Here is a 15,621-nt window from a genome sequence, read left to right on the forward strand (position 1 = left end):
CCCCGGGACGAGCCGGGCCCCGCCGCCGCCGCCGCCGCCCCGGCCTCCGGTCCGGCCGGCCTCGAAGGCATCCAGTGGTCCGGCCCGCGCTCCGGCCCGTCCCGGTCGCGGCCCCGCCCCGCCCCTTCCCGTCCCGTCCCCGGGAGGCGGCCCAGCGCGCGTCGTGTCGGGGCGGGGCGGGCCGGGGCGGGCCGCGCCGGGGCCCCGCGGGGACGCTGCAGCCGGAGCCCGGAAGGGGCCGCGCCGCCGACGACTCGACTAGGATGTCCCGACATGAAGGTGAGGACCCCGCCGGCGGCCCCCGGCACACCCCGGCACACCCGGGACCCCGGCCTCCGGGCTCGCGGGGGGACCGCGACGGGGAGGACGAGGACGAGGACGAGGAGGAGGAGCAGTTGTTGGCGGAGGCGCCGCGGCCCTGCGCGGCGGGGCCCGGCCCGGCCCGGCCCGGCCCCGCTCGGCCCCGATCCCGGCCGGAGGGTTTGCACCGTCATGGGGCGGAGCGGGCGCGGCCGGTTAGGGGCCCAGCCCGGAGCGGGAGCAGCAGGCCGGGCCGGGCCGAGCCGAGCCGGGCCGAGCCGGGCAGTGCCAGGCGGGAGGGCCGGGGCTCGGCGCGGCCTACCTCTCCTTCCTGCCTTCCCTCCCTCCCCACAACCCTGGGCCCGGGGCCGAGGCCGCTGCGGCCGGGAGGGACCGGAGAAGGAGGAGGAGGAGGAGGACCCGGCCCTGCCCGGCCTACGTGCCGGGGCCCGGAGGGGAGGCCTCCCTCCGCCCCCCATCAGGCCTAGGCCACCAAACCGCCCGCCTTCCCCTCCCCCTCCACACACACCCCCAAACACGGTGGGGTTTTTTTTGGGGGGGGGGGCGGACACTTGGACGGAGGTGAAGCCCCCCCAGCGACGGGCACCGGGGGAAATAAGGAGCTGCTTTCTTCCCCCGCCCATGGCCCCGGTGGCCCAGAAATCTGCCAACTGGAATTCCCTCCCATGGCGGGGGTGGGGGGAAGACGAGGAGGAGGAGGAGGAGGAGCCCCGGGTCGGTCCGGTATTTACCTAAAAGGAAGTGGTCCCCGAGCTTCATCCTCCCGGAGCGGCTGGCTACCGGGTGAGGTGGCAGGAAGCCCCCGGTGCCCGGCGGGCCCGGGAAACTTGGTGGGGCCCGGACCTTTGGCCGTGATTTTTTTCATTCCTTTTTAGAGGGAGACCCTCTATCGGAGGCAGCACGGCCTCTCCCTCCCCACCTCGGCCCCCGCGCAGCGTTTAGGGCAGGGAGAGAGTCGCGGTGGGGGGGCTGGGAACATCGCCGTTGAACCCGGGGCTGGACACCCGGGTGGTTGAAGGGCGGCCGGCTGACCTTGGCCCAGTCACTTCATCTTAGGGGCTATAGTTTCCCTAAACCGGGAAGTTGAGGATTCCAGTTCCCTAGCCCACAAGGGTGTTGGGAGGAAGGATGGAGAAACCCCGCAAAAGTTCCTTTTTGGGGGGAGCGCTGCCTGAACTTGAGGTGTTATTAATAATAGGCTGATACCCCCTACCCGAGTTACAGAACTGTTAGGAAGTAGAGGAAACGGTCTCTCTCCAGCTGGGTACCACCAAGGATTTTCGCGGGGCTCGGATTTTCAAAAGAAAGCCGGTGTCGGAACGCAGAAATATTTGTAAATGAGCTCGTTGTGGTCAGGGAAGGGGTGTGTTTTGTCGAGGCGTACTCTCCCGGACGCTCAGTATGGCGCTTTTCACACGGTAAGCCCTCAGTTATGCGCGATCGAGTGAATGATATTCAGCTCTTTCTCTTGTACAGATTTCTGGCCAAGCCTCTAGGATCAATCCCTGGTATTTACTGAGCACTTATTATGCGCAGGGCACTGTACTGAGCTCTTGGGAGAGAACAATAAAGCGCCCGCATTAGGTTGATAATTTTAGGGGGCCGTTCAGCAACAGGTTAGAGGAAAAATTGTGTTTGGAAGTTAATTTGGGGAGGAACGTTAAATCCTGTTTTAGGCCTCACTTTACACACGAGACCATCTTTGAAACTTATTGGAGTAAACAAAAGCCAGTGGTTAAAGCGAAAATCAGGCTATCCCACAAACCCTCAGCCCGCTGGATAATTCTGGAGTAATGAGCATAATAACGACGTTTTCAAAGCGCTTTCTGTGTGCTCAGCGATGGGGTAGATAGAAAATAATTAGATTGGGAGTCTCGGATGGGACAGGAGCTATGACCAGTCTGAGACATGGGTTCTAAATCCAGCTCCGCCGCTTGTCTGCTGTGTGACCTTGGGCAGGCCACTTCAACCATCTGGGCCTCAGTTCCCTCATCTGTAAAATGGGGATTGAGACCGTGAGCCCCACGTGAGAGTTGGACTGTGTCCAACTCGATCTGCTCGTATCCACCCCAGCGCTTAGAACAGTGCCTGGCACAAAGTAAGCACATAATAAAAACCATCGTTATTATTATGAGGATGAGCATTTTATCCCAGTTTTATAGATGAGGAAACTGAGGCATGGAGAAGTGAAGTGACTTGCTCAAGGTCACCCAGTTGGCCGGGGCCCTGAACCTGGGTCTTCTGACTATCAGGTCCGTCGTTCCTTTAGAGAAGTCACCTGGTCACGAGACTTTTATCAAAATCATCCTGACAGATTAGCATTCTATTTTTAATGATCTCCAGAGAAGGAGCGTCCACAACCTTCTACAACTGACACTCCGGGCTTAAACAACGTTCGCTGTCAGGAAGGTATTCTTTACGTCTAACCTAACTCCCTCATGCTTCAGTTTAAACCCTTCGCCTCTGCTGCTCTCTGAAATTGGAAGAACGGTTGGTCATCGTCCTCCGTGTTGCAGTAGAATTTATTAAGCGCTTAGTGTGTGCAGAGCACTGTACTGAGCGCTGGGAAAAATGTACAGATGGGAATTCAACAAGGTCCCTTTCCCTGCAGGGGCTCACAAAATAAAAATTGCCAAGACCGAGGAGGGCTTAGAGCTCTTCCTACGCCTGAAGCCCACTATGTCTGAACCTGCATACCTGCAATTTTATGTATTTATATTAATGCCCAGCTTCCCCTCTAGACTGTAAGGTCGTTGTGGGCAGAGAATGCGTCTGTTCTGTTGTGCTCTGCGCACAGTAAGCGCTCAATAAATACGACTGACTGACTGGCTCGGCAGCCTGCGCACAAAAGCGGACTTGGCTTGAAATGTGGGAGAAAGTTAAGGAAACTGCAAAGTGCAGCAGATTATGCGTTTTACAACATACTTCTTGAATGTAGGTACTTAGTGTCTGTTTTGAGACGAGCAGGTACCAAGTGCTTACGCATTTCTAGGGTTAATAATCCTAGTTGTTATTAATAATAGCAATGGTGATATTTCAGCATTTACTGTGTGCCAAGCACTGTACTAAGTGCCTGGTAGATAAAAGGTATTTAGATTGTGAGACCCAACCTGATTTGCGGGTATCTACCCCAGCATTTAGTACAGTGCCTGGCACATGGTAAACGCTTAACAAATACCACAAATGTTGTTATTACTGTTTTTATTATAAGAGAGTCAGGTCCCACATGGGGCTCAAGGTCAAAGCAGGAGGGATTCATTCAGTCGTATTTATTGAGCGCTTACCATGTGCAGAGCACTGTACTAAGCGCTTGGGAAGTACAAGTCGGCCGTATAGAGACGGTCCCCACCCAACAACGGGCTCACAGTGTAGAAGGGGGAGACAGACAACAAAACAAAACATGTAGACAGGTGTCAGAATCGTCAGAACAAATAGAATTGAAGATATCGTACAGACATCGAATCCCCATTTTGCAGATGGAACCGGGGCACAGAGAAGTGAAGTGACTTGCCCAAGGTCCCACAGCAGGCAAATGGTGGGGCTGGGATTAGAACCCAGGGCCTCTTACTCGCAGGCCCCTGCGCTCTTTATAGTAGGCCGCGCTGCATCTCTCGTTCTCTTAGCCATCCTAACTGAATCCTAGTAAGGTGTGGCTGGGTTGTTGTACTCTACGGAGAATCAGCCTGAAAAATGGAATGGGAGAATTGTCATGAGGCACTCGCTTTTGGGCATCTGTGTCATGATTTCTTTTGTGATTCCTTTTCCCTTGAATATTTGACTTCTGGTCCCCTTAGATTGCCTTGTGCTAGGCTTAGACCTATCCGGCTATTTCCCATCCAGAAGAAGGGTTTTCTTCTTCCTCCCTAAAACGACCGCAGTGGGTCCTATTGGCTTTTCTCGTTGGGAATGGGTTAAACGGACCACAAGGAATATTTTCATGGTTAACTTCCGAATTCCATCCTTTCGGGGCATAGGATGGCAAAGGACTTGGTTTTAAAAAATAAAACTTGTCTCCCATACAGAGGAAAGCCTGTTATTGAAACGTCGACTATCCCGATCGGTCATCCAAACCCAGGCCGATTCCGATAATTGGAAAATTCTGGTTCCCGAGATGGGCACGTCTCCGACTCAGTCGTAATAATAACAGTGATGATTATGGTATAGGCTAAGTGCTTGCTGTGGGCCAAGCACTGTCTAAGCATTGGGCTAGCTATAAGGTAATCAGGCAGGACACTTTCCCTCCCCTACAGGGGGTTCGCAGTCTAAGCGGGAGGGAGGGCAGGTATCAAACACCCATTTTACAGAAGAGGAAACTGAGGCGCAGAGAAGTGAAGTGATTTTCCCGAGGTCACCCAGCAGGCTAGCGGCCGGAGTTGGCCCGGCCCATGCTCTTCCCACTAGGCCCCGCTGCTTCACGGGCCTAGGTAGCCGGGCCCGGTCAGATCGGTTCTCAGAGCTGAAGTTCCGATTGCTGGTTCGGGTGGCCCTCCGGCCAGGGACTGACCGAAATGAACCTCGAACAGGCCTTTTGGTGCCTTGCAACAAAATCTGGGTGACCGGAGCCAGGAATCAAACATTCTGCAACTTGTCGTGACGTGTAATCGGCCCGTGGTCTCCTATTCTTGGGAAGGTCTGGCGGCGTCCATTTCGGCATGTGGCATTGCCCGGCGGGTCGGTCGCTGGTCTGGTCCCCTGCTCGGTAGCGTCTGGTGACTCACGTCAGGGTCTTTGGGGATAAAAAAAAAAAAGGTGGGGTGGCCTGGGGAGCAGGTATAAGGCGTAGAATTACCGCCCCTCATTCCAGTAAGTATTTGCTCTGCTTCATCCACCTCCTCCTCTCCCCACTACACCCTCATGCCCAAAAGTGATGACCCTCCCCCACCCCCACCCCACGGTGGCCACTTGGTCCTGGGCCCCCGGGTAGCCATGGGGAGACCTGAGGTAGCCCACCCTTTTCGGGGGGGACCTTGGTTTCTACAGCCCCCCCGACCCGAGAACAGCATGTCTTTCTTCCTTTTTTGCCATTACGCGGTGGTAGAAAGGTCTGTGACGCTATTTAGTCCGGGGATCCGGTCGGGCAAGTCCCTTGTGGTACAAATCTCAGAAGCGATCCCGTTCAAAGTTACATTCAGATTTCTCGGTAGCGCGGATTCGATCACATTAGGGTTTTTCCCACGAGGGTAGCGGCCGTACCTATGGCTTCCCCGTTGGTCTCGTATGGTGCTTGGAGTAGCGCTCCGTAGTTACCGATGGGGTATTTGTTGGGCACTTGCCACGTACCAAGCACTGGACTAAAACCTGGGGGTAAGTACAAGGTCATCAGGTTAGACACGGTCCCTGTCCCATACGGGGTTCACTGTCTAATGGGCGATGATCTAGCCTGTGTGGTTTTTCTGATTTTTTTTAGAGCATTTCTTCAACGCCAATCTGTACGGTGCTTCAGTTTATTAACTCGCACCCGTAGGTCGGCGTCTAATGGAAGCCTGGAAACTTGGCAGGGAAAATGGGGACTCGAGGTCCTAAAAGAAAATCTGCCCCGTCGTACTGCTTACCTTGGGAATGTGATGATTTTCGAGAATTTGAACTTCCCAAGTTTTTAGAAAGCGGAGACCGTTCCCCAGCATCTGAATTGTCTAAGCGCGGGCATAGACTGGGTTGGAAATGTCCTTTGATTTGATCTAGTTAAAGCTACGGTACCATATTCATCAAAGCTACGGTACCATATTCATCACCTCTCTGAAAGGGTTCTGGTTAGAAGTACCGCGTGGTCCAGATGAGACCGTGAACTTTAAATTTTGGAAAGATGTCTCCTTATTACCAGAGGAGAGGACGGAAATCTGATGAAGAATAAAACGTATCTATTCTGAAGAAGATTGACTCTGTAATGTTATCCCTGAATGTTCAAACTGCGTTTCCTACTTTTTGGCATCGGTTAAATTTCGACCTCGTCGGCTCAGTGGATTTATTTGTAAAATTAAAGCAGCAGGAGAGATTAATCCTGCAGAATGGTTGTGAGGAGGAATTTGACGTAGTTTAAGCACTTCAGAAATGCGGGTCGGAATTTAAAGATTGTATCGAATGCGTTAGAAATTGGCCGTAGCTTGTTGGAAGTCGGCTTTTATGGCAGTAGAGAAACTCAGCAGGTCTCATCAATCAGTGGTATTTATCATCCAGTCAATCGTATGTATTGAGGGCTGTGTGCAGAGCACTGTACTAAGTGCTTGGAAATTTATCGAGTTCTTGCACTGGGCCTTGGGTGCACATTGTACTGAGTGCTTGGAAAAGTACAAGACCTGATCCCCACCCTCAAGGAGCTTACAGTCTACAGGGGGAGACCGGGTATAGGCTGTGTGTATAAGTGTTGTGGGGCTGGTGTGAAGATCAGATTGCTTAAACCGCTGCACAGTCAATGGATAGGGCCGGTAGAGGAGATGAGGACTTAGTCTGGGAAGGCCTCTTGGAGGAGACATGATTTTTAGGGGGTTTTGAAGGTGAGGAAAGTGGCAGACCTTCCGATGTGAAAGGGGGAGGGAGAGAGTAATACTCTTGGTGTTCGATAAGCACTTACCCTGTGCCGGGCACTGTAGTAAGCGCCAGGGTGGTTGCAAGCAAATAAGGTGGGAAGTAGTCCCTGTCCCACGTGGGGCTCACAGTCTCGACCCCCATTTTCCAGAGAGGTCACTGAGGCCCAGAGAAGTGACTGGCCCAAGGTCACATGGCGGACAAGTGGGGGAGCTGGGATTAGAACCCATGACCTTCTGACTCCAAGACCTGTGCTGCTTCCCAGAAGAAAACGTATGAGGAAGCTTCTTGCCCAGGTCGGGCGAGAGATCTCAGGCCGGGAAGTACTAAGGGAGGGAATCTCCAAGATGGGAGGAAGTGACCCAGGGTTGGTGGAATCTCCTGTGGAAGCATCTTGTACCCTGAACCCGTATCTTGGGCGGTTGGTCTGCAATAACGGGGCTAGGAAGTGACCCCTTGGGGAGTTGAGTGAGTGGCATATGCCGGGAAGGGGTGTTCAACGCAAAGGGTACGGTTCTCCCAGGCTGTCGGTTCTGGAGGTTGTCTGGAGAATGCCTAGATGTCACATTTGCATATTCCTGTCGGGCGGAATAGTAAGCTTATTTTTTCCCTTTTCCCTCTGCACATACTCAGCTCTTCAGAATGGAAAGTGGCATGCATTCTGACAGTTGCCTTTTATATAGTGAAAGAATTTTCTTTGGGGAAAAGTCACTTCGGGATGCTGATCTAAGGCAAGGGATGCTAAGACGTCCTTCCACAAGTTCTTCAGTGAAAATAACCACCGTCTCTTTTTTTAAACAATGGTATTTAAGTGCTTACTATGCGTCAGGCGCTGTACTAAGCGCTGGGATAAATACCAGCTAGTCAGGTTGGACGCAGACCATGTTCCACTTGGGGCTCCTAGTCTTAGTCCCCATTTAACAGATGAGGTAACTGAGGCACAGAGAAGTGAAATTTCCTTTGTTGTATATATTTATCATATTTAGCCATTCCTATATACCTGCAATGCCCAGCCACCCTAAAACTTCATACGTTTAGGAATCAGAAGTAGTTTTCTGAAATGTCAGTTCTACTTCAGATTTTAAAGATTAAAAAAAAAAACAACAACCTCCTGCCCCTTTAACTGTCTTCAGCCCTGGGAGTTTGTATTTTCTAATGCGGGTAATTGGCTCACTTTTTCTAAACATTTAATTTATACCTTTGAGTAGAATTTACTTGTAGTGTTTTTATACTTTTTCCATTTTCCTTTAATTCTGCCCCAGTGCTGTCATTCATTAAATCATTACTGTGCCCTAGGTTTATGAATGAACAGTTCCTCATAAGAGTTCCAAGTGCTTTCACGTGTGTTTAAAGGTGTGATCAGAAAATGTTTGTTGCTTGTTTCAACTTTTACATCATCGGGAGCTAGGGAGAAGTATGTTCCAGGGACCAGATGTAGGGAGGGGTGGGGTTCATTGCATTTGATTCATTTTCAGTCGTATTTATTGAGTGCTTTCTATGAGTAGAGCAATGTACTAAGCGCTTGGCAGGGTGCAATATGACAGTAAAGAGAGCCATTCCCTTCCCACAACCAGCTGACAGTCTAGAGAAGGGGAGTAATAATAATAATAATAATGATAGCATTTATTAAGCGCTTACTATGTGCAAAGCACTGTTCTAAGCGCTGGGTAGGTTACAAGGTGATCAGGTTGTCTCATGGGGGGGTGCACAGTCTTAATCCCCATTTTACAGATGAGGTAACTGAGGTGCAGAGAAGTTAAGTGACTTGCCCAAAGTCACACAGCTGACAAGTGGCGGAGCCGGGATTTGAACCCATGCCCTCTGACTCCAAAGCCCGTGCTCTTTCCACTAAGCCACGCTGCTTCTCAGCGGGCATGTCGTTTGAGTGGTCAGTTTGCCACTTGACGTACTTCAGAAAAATGTTTAGTTCAGGTATGGGTAGTTTGGGTAATCAAAATAAAAAAACTAAGTCGCTGAACAGATTGCACATGGACCGGTTCTAAATAGCCAGATTAAATTAGGGATTGGGCCTCCAGTTATATGAACGAACCAATTAGTTTGGATAATCGATTTTTTTTCTTCTCATTGATAGATGAAAATTGACGTCTCATCAATTAGTGAAGGTAGATCAACCTCCTGTGGATGCCTGGTCGTATTCTTGCACTGAGGGCGTTGGGACTGCCAGAAAATAATAATAGTAATAACTGTGGTATTTGTTAAGGCCTTGTTATGTAGATGCAGGATCATCAGGTCAGGCACAGTTCTTATCCAACATGAAAGCTCACTTTGTAAGGGCGTTGAGAATTGTGGTATTTCTTAAGTGCTTACTATTTACCAGGCACTGTACTAAGCGCTGAGGTGGATACAATTAAATTGGGTTGGACACAGTCCCTGTCCCACGTGCGGCTCACAGTCTCAATCCCCATTTTACAGATGAGGTATTCATTCATTCATTTGTATTTATTAAGCACTTACTGTGTGCAGAGCCCTGTTCTAAGCGCTTGGGAAAGTACAGTACAACAGTAAACAGTGACGTTCCCTGTGAGTGACAAGCTCACAGTCTGGGGGTGGAGACAGACATCAAATCAAATAAAATTACAGATATATACATAAGTGCTGTGGGGCTGAGAGGGCGGAGAAGAGTAACTAAGGCACTGAGAAGTTACATGACTTGCCCGAGTAGTGGAGCTGGGATTAGAACCCAGGTCCCCCTGACACCAAGCCCCGTGCTCCATCCACTAGGCCATGCTGCTTCTCTGGGGCTTGGAAGTCAAGGACGAGACCTGGGTTCTAATCCTGACTCTGCCACCTGCCTGCTGGGTGACCCTGGGAGAATCAGTCGATCACTGGTATTTGTTGAGTTCTTACTGTGTGCAGAGCACTGTACTAAGCACTTGGGAAGGTACACTGTAACAGTTGAAGTCAATTTCTCTGGCCTCCTTTTCCTCATCTGTAAAATGGGGATAAGCTAGATTGTTGAGCTTCAGGCAGAAGAGGGCCCGAGTTCAATCTGATAACCTTGAGGCTACTCTGGTGCTAAGCACTTAAATGCAACCCCCAACATCCCCCCCCCCCAAAAAAAACCCTTATTGAAAGTTAATTCCAGGTGTGTCATGAAGTTATTTGCTAGATAATGTCATGTTAAAACCATTGATCATTATTAGCCAGTTTTTTTTTAAAAAAAGGGAAGCCACAGAAATGTGAAACATTGGCCCAGAGCAAGGCCTGTAGAAAAAGTGACTTTATTAAAATTAAACGACTTAACTGGAAATGGTGGGTGGTAAGGGAAGGTGCCGAGGAGCCCTGCAGAAACAAAACTGCTGCTTACGGGACATTACACATGGCATTTGGGGTCAGATCACGGGTTTCGGGGCTCTAGAGGGGACACTTGGAGAGCTGTTGTCCTTCTTGGCAGCCATTTTGTTTTCAGGACACCGTTCCCCCCACTCCACTCCCCCAGTTAGTTCTTTATGAATCACCCACAAATTTAAAAATATCCGACTTCTTTTACTGTGACCAGTCATCCACGTACATGCTGTGCGTGAGCCCGTCACTCCTCCACCAGGCTGAAATGGTCATGCGTGGACTGGGGAATAACTGGAGCAGGAAGTCTGTGCTCTGTGTTTGCCATGTGTTAATAAAACTACCGTTTTAACTCTAGAAAAGGTTATTTTTTTGGCACTTTTAGCCGTGACCAAATGCCGGAGAAGTTAATCTAATTTGAAGTGACCGTAATAGTCCAAATGGGCTTGCCTAATTTTTTGTTTGTCTGTTGTATGGTATATATTAAGTGCTTACTATGTGTCAGTCACTGTTCTGAGCGCTGGGGTGGATGGAAGCTAATCAGGTTGGACACACAGTCCCTATCCCACAAGGGGCTCGCAGTCTTAGCCCCCATTTTACAGATGAGGGAACTGAGGCCCAGAAAAGTGAAGTGACCTGTCTGCTGTCTGACCACTGGCAAGTGGTAGGATCAGAACCCAGGTCCTTCTGACTCTCGGGCTCGGGCTCTAGCCATTAGGCCACACTACATCTCCCGGTTTTGAAACTAGAGCTGTAAAACCCCCTAACCGGTCATTATCTTAACTTCCCGCTCGCTTGGGATGATTTTAACTCTTCAGGGTTGACGCCACTAGATCATCTGTAAGCCTTTTCCAACTATAATGTTAGAATTTTAAATCACCCGGGAATTTTCCTTCTTTGGAGGTGAAAGCTTTCCATGCTGGATTTTTTTTATCCCGTTTTTATCTTCCTGCTAACTCAGAATGATTTTAACTCTTCAAGCGTTGAAGCCTCTAGATCATCTGGGAGCCTTTCTAATCTCATGATCTCAGAATTTTAAATCACTCGGGAATTTTCCTTCTGGGGAGGCGAAAGCTTTCCGTGCTTGATTTTATCCCGTTTTTCTTATGCCCTTTATTCCTCCTCAGGATTATGCTCTGGGGGGCATTGTTTATAAATATTTGAAACGGTTTTGTATTGATCTTGTATCTGTTTTTCTGTTGCACATTTCTAGCTCCATTCCCCTAATCACACCCCTGGTCCTTCAGCTCCTACTTAATGAAGTAGGCAGGCGTACTAAGTGGCACACAAATGCAGTTCCACACGAATGCAGTTTCCCGTCCTAGAAAAGACAGAGTCAATTACTGTGCTTTTTGGTCAACGCTACCTCTGTTTACAAACAGAATGCGCTTATTTTGTTACCGGCTTGCATAGCGATTCATATCTGTCGCCCTCTATCACGTCCGTGTATCTTCTGGCATTTCTCAGGTTTCTTCTGCGTAGGGAGCATCTGATTTGGATACGACTCTTCCCACGGGTAAGGAAAACAGAGAAACTTTAAAACGCCGGCTTGAGGCTGGTACCTGTTGAACTTCAGTCCCCCTTGGGAAATTTTGGGAGTGGAAACGGTGGGACGGGATTGGAGCGACAGTGGATAAATTAGGTGATGGTTGTTACTCTGTGTAGATCTCCCGTAGCTTGCCCCACTAGACCATAAGCTCCTTGTGGGCAGGAAATGTGTCTTGTTTATTGTTCCGTTATACTCTCCCAGGTGCTTAGTACGGTGCTTTGCACGCAGTAAGCGCTCCATAAATGCGATCGAACGAACGCTACCTCTGCCGCTAGGATAAGCACTCGGAATTGCGTGCTGTCAGGCCAGCTGCTGTCAAAAAGAACCGATCCCTGTTTACGGGGAACTCACAATCGAATGGAAAAGTCGAGTCGGAAATCGAGTTGAGGCGTCGCCATTGGGCACCAAACTCAGCTGGGCCGAGCGAGCCTCTGTGCGAGGAAGAGAAGGAAAGGGGTGTTTTGGGGTTCCAAGAATGTTTAGGTCCCAACTTGGTCACCAGCAGATGGGGATCTTTAGCTGTGGCAGAAGGGAGCTGGTGACCGGAGTCTCCGTCTCTGCATGGGCTCGGGGAACCTTAGACCCGTCATTGTTGAAGGGTTTCTGTCTGCCTTCCCCATTGGCTCTCTGCGGACATGGTAGGTAGAGGTACCCCTTGTGTCTCTGCAGCACCCCCGGTCGCTAATATTGATTATGCGTGTGTGGGCCAAACGCTAGACTGAGTGCTGGGGAGGCTGTAGTCGAGGCAGTTTTGACGGCCGAATGATTTCCTCTTCCAAGAGGCCTTCCCTGACTAAGTCCTCCTTTCCTCTTCTCCCACTCCCTTCTGCGTCACCCCGACTTGCTCCCTTTATTCATCCTCTAGACCATGACCATGGATAGGAGGAATGGGTCCTTTCGTTGTTTCATTGTACTCTCCCAAGCGCTTAGTACGGTGCCTTCTACCCAGTAAGCACTCAATAAATACAATCGAATTAATGAATCCCTCCTTCCAGCCCCACGGCACTTATGTACAGATCTGTAATTTATCTATACGAATGTCTTTCTCCCCCCTCTAGACTGTAAACGCGTTGTGGGCAGGGAACATTTATTGTTATAGCATACTCTCCTGAGCTCTTACTATAGTGCTCTGCACACAGTAAACTCTCAGTAAGTACTATTGAATGAATTAATCAATAAATCTGATTGAATGAATTTTCAGAGCGGAGGAAGAAGGGAAGGGAAAGATGAATAGGTGGGTAAACAAGTCCTTGGGTGTAAATAGCTAAGAATGTCAGGGTTAGCTGGGAGTGCGTAGTTGCGGGCTGACGTGGCCCAGGGAGAATGAAAATGAAGAGGGTAAAGCCTCCGGAAGAGAAGGATTTTCCTTAGGGCTTTGAGAGTGCGGACAGTTGAAAGAGATGAAGGGGAGACCCAACCAAAAGGCAGGACAGTTGAGAACAAGGAGCTTGAAATGCTTGACTCTTCTTTGTTTTAAAGTCGATTAGCCGGAAAAATGGTAATTTTGCCCTGTCAACATATTTGATTGTCAGCTAAGTTGTTCAGCTTTTCAAGTTTTACTGGGCTTTCTGTTGCTGTTTAATGGTATTTGCCAAGCATTTACTACTTGCCCGGCACTGTAGTAAGCTCTGGAATAGATACAAGTCAATCAGGCTGGGCACAGAGTGGGACAAGTGTCACAGAGAGAACAGAGATCGAATCTGCATTTTACGGATGAGGTGACTGAGGTACAGAGAAGGTAAGTGACTTGCTTAAGGGCACCCAGCAGACAAGCAGTGGAGCTGGGATTAGAACCCAGGTCCTCTGACACCCGGACCCGTGCTCTTTTCACTAGGCCACACTGCTTCTTGTCCAACAGAAACTACTCTAAGCTTTTTCGTATGTTCTTAACATTTTTTTTTCTCCTTCACCAAGTGTTGGTCATTTATAGAATTGCAAATTCAGTTCACCATATTTAGAATGGGAAATAAATTCAAATGCACTGGATTTTGTGGGAAAGCAGTGTGACCCAGTGGGAAGAGCATGGGTCTGTGAGTCAGAGGACCTGGGTTCTAATCCCACCTCTGCCACTTGTCTGCCACGTGACCATTGTGCCTCGGTTTCCCCTTCTATAAAATATGGATTAGATAACTAGTCTCTCTCCTACTTAGACCATGAATCCTTGAGTGAGAGAGACTGTGTCCGACCTGATTATGTTGTATCTATGGCAGTGGTCAGTACAGTGCTTAGAAGATAGTAAATGCTAAACAAATACCAGAAGTAGTGGTATGATTCAGTGCTGTGGTGAATTAGAACATATTGGTGACTTGGGCAGGGTTTTCAATGTACTCTATCAGAGTTGAACTTTTCAACTTTTAGAGCAGAGAATCAAATACAGCAATATTAGATACCCTCACATGTGTTAGATTCTTTTTTTTTCCTCCACTGTGTAACTCATGAGTAATTGTTTTCAAACCTTAATTCTCCAGAGAATTATCCTCCCAAGTATGATTGGAGGAAGATTTATGGCGGCCTCACCTAGCTCCTCCCTTCATCCTTCTGGCTTTCTGAGTGTCTCTTACCGCTAGAATCAGCTACCCTTGGCTCACTGTTCCCCCTCCATGTGTAAGAAAGGATGTTAAAGGAATGAAATATCCCCATAAGAGTGATTGCAAATGGGATGTGTTCTAGAGAGGGAAAAATGATCAGGCAAAATATCTTATTTTAAACAATAAGCCAGGTGAAAGTTTTAAATAATTTAAATTTAGTGGACCCATGGTGTTTGACATTGAGGAGTTAGAGGATGGAAAATGTATTCTATAGTATTATAGAACTAAGAATTTTCCTTCTTTTCTTACTCCTCCAGCTAGGTATTTCCCTATTTCCAGCTGGGTGCCATTGACTCCTGGCACTGTGAGATACAACAAAAAGTTTTAAAAATGCTGTGGAAATTCGCTCGTTATATTGACCTGGCGTAGACAGCAATGGTTGCCATACTGAATGGAAGCGCATCATGATTCCGGTCCCAGGAATGTCACATGACTTAAGCGCATTCCCCAACATATCAGCTGTTGGTCCAGTGCCGGCAACGTAGTAAGCGCTTAACAAATACCATAATTATTATTGTCACAGACAGTTTTGACCGGGATGGTTTAAGTGAAGACAACTGCCACTGTTGAGTGACAGTGCTTTGCACATAGTAAGCACTTAACACATGCCATCATTATTATTATTGATTTGGCGGGGCATGGCGGGGGGGCATTGGGAAGACATGCGTGAAAAAATGAGAACCCCAAGAACAGGAGTGAAACTCCATATAAGATTTAAGCTCATTGCGGGCACGGCACGTGTCTGCCTACTCTGTTATCGGACTCTGCCAAGTGCTCAGTACAGTGCTCTGCACACAGTAAGTGCTCAGTAGATACCATTGTTTGATGTTGCCCAAGAATTCAGAAGCAGTGTCTCCAGGTGGATAAAGCCCAGGCCTGGGAGTCAGAAGGACCAGGGTTCTAATCCCAACTCTGCCACTTGTCTGCTGTGTGACCTTGGCCAAGTCACTTAACTTCTGCACTTCAATTCTGTCATCTGTAAAATGGGGGTTAAGGCTAAAAGCCCTACGTGGGGCAGGGACTGTGTTCAAGCCAGCTAGCCTTGTATCTACCCCAGTGTTTAGGACAGGTGCCTGGAACATAGTAAGCACTTAACAAATGTCATTATTATTATTGTTATTAATGCAGTACAGTCCGTTTAGGCAAACAGCAACTATGAGAATGTCGTGGCCTGAAAAACCTCAGGGGAGACCACACTTGAACGTCATCTGCTGCCAAATTGTACTTTCCAAATGCTTAGTACAGTGTTCTGCACACAGTAAGTGCTCGATAAATACGACTGAATGAATGAATGAGTGAATCTTATCTCTCGCATTCTGATTAGCCAAATACAGGACT

General features: G+C 49.0%; 1 protein-coding gene across 1 annotated transcript in view; it reads left to right on the plus strand.

Annotated features, from left to right (window-relative positions):
* The first annotated feature begins 200 nt into the window (after window positions 1-200).
* Window positions 201-15,621, plus strand: part of KCMF1 (potassium channel modulatory factor 1) — an 89,335-nt gene continuing 73,914 nt past the window's right edge. The window contains exon 1 of the mRNA XM_038759410.1: window positions 201-279. Coding sequence (XP_038615338.1) covers window positions 264-279 — 16 coding nt within the window. The 5' untranslated portion in view covers window positions 201-263. The remainder of the gene's footprint in view (window positions 280-15,621) is intronic.

Source organism: Tachyglossus aculeatus, chromosome 17 (assembly GCF_015852505.1).
Source record: "Tachyglossus aculeatus isolate mTacAcu1 chromosome 17, mTacAcu1.pri, whole genome shotgun sequence".
In the NCBI taxonomy this organism is placed as follows: Eukaryota; Metazoa; Chordata; class Mammalia; order Monotremata; family Tachyglossidae; genus Tachyglossus; species Tachyglossus aculeatus.